A 12,378-nucleotide genomic window follows, 5' to 3' on the forward strand; every position below is an offset into this window, starting at 1 on the left:
AGCGTGTGAATCCGTACCCTTCAACCAGGACGTCTCCTGGTTTTATAGGCCTTCATAGTGCATCAATTCCCTTCATCAAGCAGTAAAAACTGCCCAATTTAATGACAGAAAATGCTGCAATCAAACAGCAGAAACTGACACACCTTATTACTGTTTAAAACGGCAGTTTCAATCACATTGAAGCGCCATTACGCTCAGCATAAAAAATAGAAACTGCACAAATAATAGCCTGCTGTACACGTACGCGTCGCGCTCGTCGTAAGTCACAAGTCACGCGATTTTTCACGCGAAAAATGCGCGCGAGCTGCGCGTTCGTGTAGCAACAGTCTCCTTCTCTCTCATTTTCACCTATTTTGCATAGAGAGGAGACTCCCATATTTAAGCAAGGCAACCTCTCCTTGAATTAGCAATATGGGACTATAGGTTGTGCATGCTTTGGAATTTTCAGATTAGGCCAAACATGGGCCTAAATCCAACACACACAGGTAAATTCCGAATTTTTCAATCGGTTTCTAAATTTTCCTGTGTGTTTTTTGAAAACCATCAAGATAATTATAATTATCTTGTCGGTTTAAACAATAACCTTAAAAAAACCTAACACCATCAGTAAAATTCCGATTTCCAATAGTATCACTTTAAGATTACATAGATTTAGATGTAGGCGGTATAGGAGAACTTGGACGTGGTAGAAACTTGTGGGGTGAATCCATCACCCATTTATATGGTACTCCATTACACAAGGATTGTTTCCACAGCTGGTTGTCATTTTGATTTTCCTTATGATGTTGGTATCTTAATTTAGTTTAAGTCTACATATCTTTAATGGAAGAAACACACTCAAAAGAATGGATTTACTGAGGGAAACAATAGCCGGTACAAAAGCACAACTTGATACTATAGAACAACCCATAAAAAAACAAAATTACACCATACATCTCTTTGGTCGTCTTATTCCTTCGAGTTTTTTTAAAAAAAATAAAGAGTTGTTTATTTTATTGAGCAAATGAAAAATATCCCGGTCTCAATATCCTAACATATATGGGACCGTAAATTATTACAAAGTTTTGCTACGGGTAGACTCCGTCGCCCACATAGCATTCACACACCCATCAACCAGACAAAATGGCTGAGATAAAGCAAAAGAAATTTGATTGATCGCACACCAACGGAAGCTTGAAAATACACCACAAACACAGCTAGCAAATTGAAGAGAGGGAAACACGCAAGCGTCCTCGTCACACAAGGGCCTGCTGGTGCTAGGAACGAGATTTCATTTAGGAAGCTCGAAAGTTGCACGCGCGTTAACAGTAGTGCCTTCACCGATTTCAGTCTTGGAACGATATCCGTAGCCGCTATCACTAGAGTTGCGATCTGCTTTTTCCAGCTTCTGATGGTAGATATAGTCCCAGTGCTGAGGGAAGTGCCCTTCATCACGGATTTCCGTGTACACCTGCATACATAAATTTATAAGAATATGCACTAGTAGAGTTTATTTAGGATATACTACGCGCCATGGGATTTCAGTTGAGGAAAACATATATACATACTAAGTAAATTCAATTGGATTCAGTTAAGATTAGTTTATTTATTTGTACGAGTTTAATTCATCAAATTGTGGTGGCATATGTTATTAATAGATGAGTCATTCTAATAACTCATACTATATATATAATAATTAACTGGAGCAGCATGAACGAAGAGAGAGAAACAAGTAAGATATATAAAACATTATTAATTATATTTTGAGATAAGCGCTTACGCTGTTGTCACCGATGTAGGGGATGCTCCAACAGAACAACCAATCGCAGGAGTCGCTGCCGGAGGGTCTCTTGGTACGATACACAGCGGCACCAGCTGAACCTCTGGCAGCTGCTCTTGGGTGGACATGGAGGAATGCCCCCCACTGCCCATTCTGAATCTGTGATGGGTGGGGTGTTTCAAAGATATGGCCCTGCCAATCTTTGTAGGTGATGAAGTCCAGAGTGGCACCGGTGGCATTGTAGATGAGGCACTTTGTACTTATTCCATTACCGTATCTGGGAGTAAACAAAACTTTGAGCTATATATATATATATATATATATATATATATATATATATATATATATAGTATAACACATGGGGATATTTACCATAACGTTATAGTAAAGCACTTAGTAATGAGTTACTATAATCTCATAAATTAATATAGTAATTATCGTAACTCAAAGTGGCTACAGAATAAGTTATTTTATAGCCAGCTACAGGATAGTAGTTATATATATATATATATATATTGCTGATCTTTTGTTGTTGTATAAGTGAAATCTCAATATATATATAGTACGAGTTTCGATCGAATAAAGGAGGCAAACGTTACAGAGGTCGATCGATCATATATATCTCGGACCCAAAAATTCATTTGTTTCAGTAAGTGTACGTAGTTCAGATTCATTCTGTTCCAAATTTTTGTAAAACAAAATTCATTTAGTATCTAGTCCAAATTTCTGTATAATAAACAACCACATATATATATATACAAACCTTTCCTTGAGGTTGTCGACGAATTGTTGTGCTTCGAGATCCTTACCACTGGCGTTCTTCATCTTCATGGCATAGTCTGCAACATCTCTTTGGGTAATGGGTTCCGGATACTCTCCGGTGGCTCTCACCGTATCCTCTGTAATGGGGAGACCAAACAATCCTGAGGCCATATTAATTTGTTTCTTTGCTTTTGTGTGTGTGTGTGTCTATAGCTGAGCTCGCTCGATGGCTATGAAAATCCATGGGTGTTCTGCATGTACTTATACACGCCGTGGAGGAGGTGATATGAAGCGAGAGAGCGTATGTAGGTAGGGAGGCTAAGAGGAGATCGAAATCCTAATTATTGGGGTCTATCTACCTAACTTGATTCACCTGATCATCCCGATCGATCAATCGATGGTCATGATCGACCTGACCTCTTCATTCCTCGGTCATCCCTCGATGGCCACGACGACGGTACGGTGGTGCATGCATGTGTGGCTGGGTGAGCAGGAGCCCATATGTGACCTGACCTCATCTTCCTCAGCTCCACGTACATGCGCTTCACGTGCCAATGTCGGGACCAGCAGCCTCCGTCCGCCGCGCTTCACATGCCCCTTCGATTCGACCACGGCACTGAAAGTCCTGCTTGTCGGTGATCAAGTAGGTTATATTATCCTCCCTCACCCACTCCTCGATCATGCCCTACTTAATTGATCCCTAATAAAACAGAAAGAACTAGACGACTAAACAACACTGTTTGTATATTCTCTGGCACGGCACGCGCTTCACGCTCTCTTCACCTCCCGCACATGCATACTTGTTAGCTAATCAATCAAGAGGTAGCTCGAATGAATTTGCCTTGTACCAGAAATCGCATGTCATGTACTGTGTTAGCAGGAGCCCATATGTGGACTTGATGTATGATTACGTACATTTTTTATGCTATTAATTATTATGCTACATTTCAATCACTAGTAGAGAAACGACTTTTGATCCACTTCGAAATTTGGTTTTAGTCCCAGTATTTTTCGCGCCCGGGACTAGAGAGACCTTTAGTCTTGGTTTGTAGCTCCAACCGGGACTAAAGGTCCCTGCCCAACGGCTACTGCGGCAGGCTTTTGCTGCAGGGGACCTTTAGTCCCTGTTGAAGCTACCAACCGGGACTAAAGGTTAACTTTTACTCCCGGTTGGTCCCCCCAACCAAGAGTAAAAGTCTACTCCCGGCTGGAGGCTCCGTCTGGGACTAGAAAGAGACTTTTAGTCCAGGTTGGTGTCTCCAACCAGGACTAAGGATCCCCTCCTATATACCCCTTCTTCCTCCCCGAGTCCGAGCCACTTCGACCTCAGTGTTCTTGCTTCATCGTCGACCTCTCTTCTTCCTCATCGCCGGTAATCACAAGATTTCGTCGATTCCTCCATCGATTCTTCGATTCTAAAGGTTACCAACTTTATACTCTCAGGTTTCATCAGTAGCATATCTCATTTTATGGACTAGATATATGTGGTTTTTTATGGTGGATTTTTATTTATTTGTAAGCCATTTAAGCTCCAAATCACTTTAAAGTTTGCATATTTGGATAAAGGAAGGTTGAAGTAGTTATTCAAAACTAGTATTCAGCTTTCATTTCTAGCATGCATAGCATACTTAATGGTTTAGAGATATAGAGAATTTTAGAGTTTTTTTAATTTTATTTGTTTATAAAATAAGAAATTTATATTATATTAAAAATGAGTATAGAGAGTAGATGGCAACTGCTTCCAGGTCCTCGGCCTCTCATCGGGTTCCAAAGCGACTGAGGCTGGACCTCCCTCTCATTGCATGCGGCAAGTGTAAGGAGAAGATTGTGATGGAGTACCGGGTAAGGAAGGAGTGTCCCAACAAGGGTCGTATCTTCTACAAGTGTCCGGATCGCAATGTGAGTTATTTTGTCGCATTTGATGATTATGGTTAATTTATACTTATTTTCATGATGATTGTGATTAAAGTTCTAATTTTTTGTTTTAATTTTAGTGGGATGGCACTGGATGTTCAGGCTGGTACTGGGAGAAAGAGTATGTTGAACACGTGCAAAACTCTTGCACAGGCGGCTACGACGGCTGATGAGGCAGTGATCCTGCAAAAGAAGCCTATAGATGTTGAACAAACGCATGATCTGTCTGTTTTAGTTGGGATTGGTCGCGAAATCCTTATGCTGCTGAAGTGCATTTTAGCTTTAGTTTTTTAGTGGTAGTTGGGATTATCTACATTGTGGCGAGACTTTCATAAATTAATACCTTGTGTGGTGGCATGCATGTCGTATAATTAACTAATTATGTTTTAGGTTTTAATATGGTATGTATGTCATGTAATGCAGATGAGTCGGCATTGGATATACAATGCTGATCGCCGCTCTCAAGAGTTCATTGAGGGCGTGCATTCTTTCTTACGTGTGGCTGAAGCAAACAAACGCGATGGTTTCATGTGCTGCCCATGTGCCATATGTAAGAATTTGAAGGAATATGCTAGCTCAAGGAGTTTTCATTCACACTTGTTGAAGTCGGGTTTCATGCCAAACTATATTTACTAGACGAAGCATGGAGAAATCGGGGTTGTAATGGAAGAAGGTGAAGAAGAACAATAGGACGATGATGACATTATTGCTGAATATGGTGCCTTCAATGATACTGCAATGGGGGAAGCTGAAGAAGAGGTAGGGGCAGAAGATGATCCCGATGATGATCTTGGTCAGGCCATTCGTGACGCACAAAGAGAATGCGAAAGTGAAAAGAAGAAGATGAAGTTCGAGCGCATGCTAGAGGATCACAAGAAATTGCTATACCCAATTTGTGATGCGGGGTAGAAAAAGTTGGGTACCACACTGGAATTGCTGCAATGAAAGACAAAGAATGATGTATCTGACAAGGGGTTTGGGGAGTTACTGAAAATCCAAAAGAAGATGCTTTCGAAGGATAACGAATTGCCCGCCACTACGTACGAAGCAAAACAGGTAGTCTATCTTTTGGGATTAGAAATCCAGAAGATACATGCATGTCCTAATGACTGCATCCTCTACCGTGGCGAGGAGTACGAGAAGTTAGATGCATGCCCGGTATGTCATGCATCGCGGTATAAGATCAGGCGAGATGACCGTAGTGATGTTGAGGGCGAACGTCCCACGAAGAAAATCCCTGCCAAGATTATGTGGTATGCTCCTGTAATACCACGCTTGAAACGTCTGTTTAGAAACAAAGACCATGCAAAGTTGTTGCGATGGCACAAAAAGACCGTAAGGTAGATAATATGTTGAGATACCCTGTTGATGGGTCCCAGTGAAGAGCAATCGATAGAGAATTCCCGGAGTTTGCAAATGACGCAAGAAACTTAAGGTTTGCTTTAAGTACGGATGGTATGAATCCTTTCGGGGAGCAGAGCAGTAGTCATAGCACTTGCCTGTTACTCTATGTATCTACAACCTTCCTCCCTGGTTATGCATGAAGCGTAAGTTTATTATGATGTCAGTGCTCATCCAAGGCCCAAGACAACCTGGCAACGACATCGATGTGTACCTGAGGCCACTAGTTGAAGAACTTCTACTTTTGTGAAACAGACCAGGTGTACATGTGTGGGATGAGCACAAACAGAAGCACTTTGACATGCGAGCATTGTTGTTCGTAACAATCAATGATTGGCCTGCTCTAAGTAATCTTTTAGGACAATCAAACAAGGGATATAATGCATGCACGCACTGTTTCGATGACATTAAAGGTATATTCTTGAAAAAAAAAATATCGAAAGGACGTGTATCTTGGCCATCGTCGATTTCTTCCTACGAATCACCCCTAAGAAAGAAAGGCAAGCATTTTAAAGGTAAGGCAGACCACCAGACGTTGTATATTATCCTACCTCACCCACTCCTCGATCATGACCTACTTAATTGATCCCTAATAAAACAGAAAGAACTAGACGACTAAACAACACTGTTTGTATATTCTCTGGCACGGCACGCGCTTCACGCTCTCTTCACCTCCCGCACATGCATACTTGTTAGCTAACCAATCAAGAGGTAGCTCGAATGAATTTGCCTTGTACCAGAAATCGCATGTCATGTACTGTGTTAGCAGGAGCCCATATGTGGACTTGATGTATGATTACGTACACTATTGATGCTATTAATTATTATGCTACATTTCAATTATTATTCTGCAGATGCATTATCATCACCAGCTCAGCCCTAGACAAAACGACGTTGGTGATAAGGTGATTATCACCAACTCATTTTTGTCCCATGCAGCTGTGATCAAGTGCTCATTATTGTAGCTGGATATATGAAATGTGGATCTGGCAGTGTCATCTGGTACTCCTCACTGCCGAATCAAATGCCCAACCGAGGGCGACGAGGTGCTCATCACTGACAGATCATTACTCTGACCTGTCAGTGATATGATCGATGCTCATCACTGCTAGATCAAACATTGCTCTAGCGGTGATGAAGTGATCATCATCACCGAAATGAAATGTCGAGCCGGCGCTGAAGAAGAGCTCATCACCACTGCATCATACACCGAACAGGTGGTGATGAAGCTCTCATCACTGTCAAATCAAATGCCGAACCAGTGGTAATATGAAGAGCTCGTCACCGCTAGATCACACTACTATGTAATCGATTTTGGGAGACAGGGCGATTTGATTAACAAAGGAAGACACAAAATCCCCCTATCTCCAAAAAAAAACTTAGCGATCTTAAGAGGCGAACAAGCCATTTACGGAGACACTCAGAAAAAAAAACATCTCCTAAAATCAATTATTTGAGCCGTTCCTCTTAAAAGGTTACCAGTTACAGGGCAAACCTCTTAGAAAGCCCGCCTCCATAAATAGCCTCCAACCCATTCTAGCCTAGTGTCAACCCATAGTATAAAAGAGAAAGAGGAAACACTACACTTCTCATACCCACCCGTCCGCCGCTGCACATCCTCCACTGGGTCACGTCTCTCCCGTCGGCCACATCACTCACGCAGTCGCAGCCCTCACTCTCCCATGTTTCCCCTCCCTCTCCCTCAAAGTCGGCGACTAGCTAGGGCCCGAGCGGCATGGCGCATCCGTGGGCGCGCGCCTTCCACCGCTACCAGTTGAGTCACGTGTCGCAAGAAACTGGCGGCATGGACCTCCCTCATTATCCCTCCCTCTATGCTCTTGATCTCCCTCGCCTTTTCCCTCTCGTAGATCCATCGGTGGGTTGGTGCCATGGTGACAGCAGAGGAACCACGTGAGTGGTGCAGGCGTCGAGGAAATGGCAGCGGGTTGTGGCGAGTTGGTGACAGTTTAGGTCTGGTGGAAGCAGACTATGGCGAGTCCAGCCGTGGCATTGGGTTCGGTGTTGGGCTCGATACCAGGCTTGTCGATGGGCTCGCTACCGGCTCGATGACTTTTTTAAGAAAATAATCGCTTTCCGGAGTTGGGCAGTAGTACCGCCTCTATTAACCATGATTTATAGCAACGTTGAGACTGTAACGGACAGGTTGCCTGCCTCTGTAAATGTGTATTGGCCGTCGGCGATGAAGCGCTCATCCCTACCAGATCAAACGCTAAACCGCCGAATCAAACACCAAGCCGACGATGATGAATAGCTCATCACCACGGGATCATATGCCAAACTGGTGGTGATGAAGTATTATCACCACCAGTTTTGAACAGGAGATGATGACACTAGTTATCACTGTCATTATGACAAAATGATTTCAGGAGACAGCCTCTCTAATTAACGGAGGCATGCATATTTATATGGACCACGACCACCTCCATAAAATGGCCGGTTGGTCTCTAGGAAAATGCTTGCCTTCGAAAACCATTTACAGAGGTAAGCGTCCTAAGGTGACCGTCTTGGAATATCATACGTCTGTCTCGGTAAATCTTTCTAATTGTTCGTCTCTAAAAATCGTTTTTCAAAGGCGAACATCTTGTGATGCCTGTCTCTCTGTAAATAGTTGCAACAAAAAGCATTCATAACTTTTTCATATGAACTTGACTGAAGACAAACTTTATAGCAATCTTGTAGCACTCGATGCGATCTACAACTTTGTAGTTGAATTATTTTTTATTTGAAACTATTTAGAGTTTGAAAATATTATTTTAATTTCATGAATTTTGAAATTTAAAATTTTCAAAAAAATCAAATTTTGACATGATCTATACCAAAATTTGTAGTTCTCGATACTATCTACAACTTTGTAGTTGAAAAGTGTTTTACTTGAAGTTGTTTAGAGCCCCAAATATGTGTTCTAAGTTCATAGATTTTGAAATTCAAAAGGTAGAACTTGTAAATGACTTAATTTTTTTTTGGGTTTTTGGGTTTTTTGAAACCATTCATAGATGTGGGCACATAAAGACATCTGCCTCCGTTTATCCTGTTAACGACGGCAACCTTCGGAAATGCTGATTAATTGCGACCCTTTGCCAGAGGTAGACACCGTGCCTGCCTCTGTTTATCCTGTTAACGACAGCAACCTTACCCTTTGCCGGAGGTAGACATCATGCCTGCCTTAACCAAAAAGGCCCCCTGATAATGTTTACAATAGTAGTGTACCCACTTTCACCAACGATGGTGAAACCAGTGGCGAAGGGGGGCTTCAAACCATCGGTGATGAGGTTTTTGCACTAGTGTTCCTTAGAACTTAATAATGATTAGTGTCTAAATATTAATATCCTTTTAAAGTTAGCATGGCTACGCTATTCTCGATCTCACTTTGGGCATCTTATTCGTATCTTGGTTGACTTGAAAGTGTTAATTGACTCATTATTGTGAATCATTAGCACTAATAATGAGCAACTAAAATTAGTACCGTTGGATCCAAATGGATCCGCTAATAAACCTGCTAATTATTAGCTGAAAGTTTGATAACTATTAATTTCATTAGCAGGTTTAGAGTTGCTAATAGGTGCTAATAGTTGATATACACCTTTTACTTGCTATTCAACAACATATTAGCAGGTGGATCCAAACAGCCTCCTGCAAAAATTAGCAACTATTAGCTATTACTAGGTAGCTAATTTTAGTGCTAATGGATCGCCCTTAAGCTGGTATACACTAGTGTGGCCATATTTGTTTCTTCGCTTTTTTCTAGTTCTTTTGTATGTATAGTTGAACTCGCTCGCTTTGAAAATTCATGGGTTGTTGTGCATCTATACTTATATACACACGCCGTGCATATTATGAATAATATGGTCAATTGTTGTGGGTAAATATAAATTATCATACCACACCAGTATTCTCACAGCGCGTGGTGGAGGTGAAGAGAGAAGATCGAAATCCTTGGCTATTATCTATCTATCTTGATTCAGCTCGATCGTCCCGATGGCCAGCAGCAGCAGCACGGTGGTGAAAGGCATGGCGATCTGGGCATGTGGCTGGGTAATCGAGCAGAAGCCCATGCATGCATCATGTGACCAAGAAGATAGATAGCGAGGACGGTGGCGGTGCATGCAGTGCGACGCAGCAGCATAGCGATGTGTGACCTCTTCCTCCACATGCGCTGCGCAACATGCACGCATGGCCATGTGGGCATGTGGCTGGGTGAGCAGGAACCCATGCCCATGCATGTGACCTGATCATATTCCCAGCAGCTTGTCGGGACCAGCCTCTGCCGCGCGCAGGCGATCTGCACACGCAGGACCGATCTTTAGTACAAAAATTAGCACTATGTTTAGGTGCTGATTTGGGAGTTACCGTTGGAGTTGCTCTTATATATTTATTTAGGGACGTCCTCTGCCGGAGATCTCGCCGGGAGGGGCCTCGTCGAAGAGCAGTGCACCGACGGAGCTGGCTCGCGCGGTGGAGCAGGCCAGCAGCGCACCGACAGGGAGCGCGCCGTGCGGTGGAGAGAGGTCGCGCCGTATCCTTATGGGTGCGGGGAGGAATCGCAGGATGAGGGCCGAGATGTTGTGCCAACAGGAATTGGGTCCGTGGAGAAGATTTGGGTTGCCCAGCCTAAATTAGGGGTTCTAGTAGGAGTCCTGCTAGAGCTGCGTTTTTTGTTTGAACACCCATATTTAGTTATAAGAGCTCAAGTAGGTGCCCTGCTGAAGTTGCTCGGGATTTAAGTTTAGCAAGCCACTTGGAGATTCTCTAACTACTATTAGTTGGTGGATCCACATAGGGCCTAAGACTGATGCAATGCAAAACAGAGCCAGGGTCTGCCAAGACATTTTTTGTTAGTTGCACCCGAAATAAAGATATAAAGGATTTAAGTTTAGCAACTCTTGGTGATGCTGATGATCTAAGAGCATCTTCAAGAGCATTTCTGAATCTCACTCCCTAAATCATTATTTGGAGAGCTATTTGCATAAAATCGTTTTCTATATATTTTAAGTCTCCAACAATTTTTCTATACCTCATGCGCACTCTAGAGAGCCATTCTCGTCTTCTATTTTTGGCTAGCGAAAAATCCAGAATAGAAGATGGCTATATTTGGATGACTATTTAGAAAAGCTATTGGAGGGTAGTTTTTCACGAAAATCTCTATTTCTAGCATTTAGAAAGGATATAGAGAGTCTCTTGAAGATGCACTGACCATTAGTTGGCGGACCTAAATAGGACCTAAGACTAATGCAATGCAAAACAGAGCCACGGATTGCAAAGACTTTTTTTTTAGAACAGAAACCGCAGCTCCCACCCCCTTCCTTTCAGTACTGGCTTCCTTATAAAAGGGACCCGGCCAGCGTCTCGTCTCACAAGCAGCCCCGCCCAGCCCCTTGCCTTGTGGTGAAGAAGCTGATCCTCAAGGTGAACCAGAATCCCAAGGTGAGACTCTTGTGATCCAATGACCTGGACATGTTGATTCAAACCTTAGAATGCATTTTTCTTTCTCGGGAGTGAATCTCAGTGACTAAGGATGTGTCCGTCTTTCCCTTTGACTTCAGTTTTTGTGTGTGTGTGTGTGGAAAAGAGTACACAGAGGAAAACACAACAAGAGTACAGAGTTACAAACTCAAGAGACAAAAAAAAGGAAAAGAAGAAAATTAACAAAATAACACAAAGACTTCTAGCCACGGACAAAGATTAAAACGCTGCTTTTTCTTTGCTCTGAGTATAACCCGAGCAAACTCCTCCTTGAAGATTGGTTTTACGTGTGGCCATTTCATTTGGACAATGGACTTTTGCACCACTACATTCAGGGACGGAGCCACATAGATTCCTAGGAATATCAAACTTTTTTGCCACAAAAATCAAGTGTGTGTGTGTGTGTATATATATATATAGAGAGAACTACTATCCTGTAGCTGGCTACAAAATAACTTATTATGTAGTCACTTTGAGTTACGATAATTACTATGTTAATTTACGAGATTATAGTAACTCCTTACTAAATGGTTTACTATAACATTATGTTAAATATCCCCATGTGTTATAGTAACCCAACTATCGTAAATATATATTGATGTTATCGTAAATTAGTGTATAAAATTATTGTAAATAGAGGTGGTTATAGAATAACTTATTTTGTAGCCGGCTACTGAATATATATCTCTTGAGTATACACATACATATATGTTGTATTGAGTATACAACTGACAGCCCATGAGGCCACATGTTCACATCTCCCATCGATCCGTCTGCTGCAGCACGCACGTGAGAGTGAGAAGCACTGCCTCCTCTCTATCCTCCCCATTCCATTATACCCTAAAATACTTTCGTGAAAGGGGATTTAGAAATCAACATATGAGAAAAAGTATTATAAACCATAGTCAAAAAGTTCACAGGCGACGGGGTCGAGACTCAAGACACAGGGTCGAGAAAAGTGGTAGGCCACTTGCTAGAGATTTTTAAAAGACAAGGTCAAAAATGACTCCACATATCCTGGTCAGGGTCGACATTCTCGGGTTGATGGTCGATGCCTTCGA

The 12,378-nt window shown here is 42.3% G+C and overlaps 1 protein-coding gene across 1 annotated transcript; it reads right to left on the bottom strand.

The window, feature by feature from the left end:
- Positions 1–861: 861 nt before the first annotated feature.
- LOC136544918 (23 kDa jasmonate-induced protein-like) lies at positions 862–2,764 on the bottom strand. The gene is made up of 3 exons (XM_066536981.1): positions 2,523–2,764; positions 1,760–2,036; positions 862–1,450 (listed from the first exon to the last, which is right to left on the bottom strand). The coding sequence occupies exons 1-3, from the start codon at positions 2,690–2,692 to the stop codon at positions 1,271–1,273; spliced, it is 627 nt and encodes a 208-aa protein (XP_066393078.1). The 5' UTR covers positions 2,693–2,764; the 3' UTR covers positions 862–1,270.
- Between the last annotated feature and the right edge of the window lie 9,614 nt (positions 2,765–12,378).

The sequence above is a fragment of the Miscanthus floridulus genome, chromosome 3 (genome assembly GCF_019320115.1).
Source record: "Miscanthus floridulus cultivar M001 chromosome 3, ASM1932011v1, whole genome shotgun sequence".
Classification (NCBI taxonomy): Eukaryota; Viridiplantae; Streptophyta; class Magnoliopsida; order Poales; family Poaceae; genus Miscanthus; species Miscanthus floridulus.

What these genes read in the sequence shown, in the direction of transcription:
- LOC136544918 (XM_066536981.1), bottom strand. Translation starts at nt 2,692, where the DNA reads ATGGCCTCAGGATTGTTTGGTCTCCCCATTACAGAGGATACGGTGAGA. An exon ending in GTCGACAACCTCAAGGAAAG is followed by an intron (nt 2,037 to 2,522) that starts GTTTGTATATAT and finishes GTTTACTCCCAG; the next exon opens with ATACGGTAATGGAATAAGTA. An exon ending in CCTACATCGGTGACAACAGC is followed by an intron (nt 1,451 to 1,759) that starts GTAAGCGCTTAT and finishes TTATGTATGCAG; the next exon opens with GTGTACACGGAAATCCGTGA.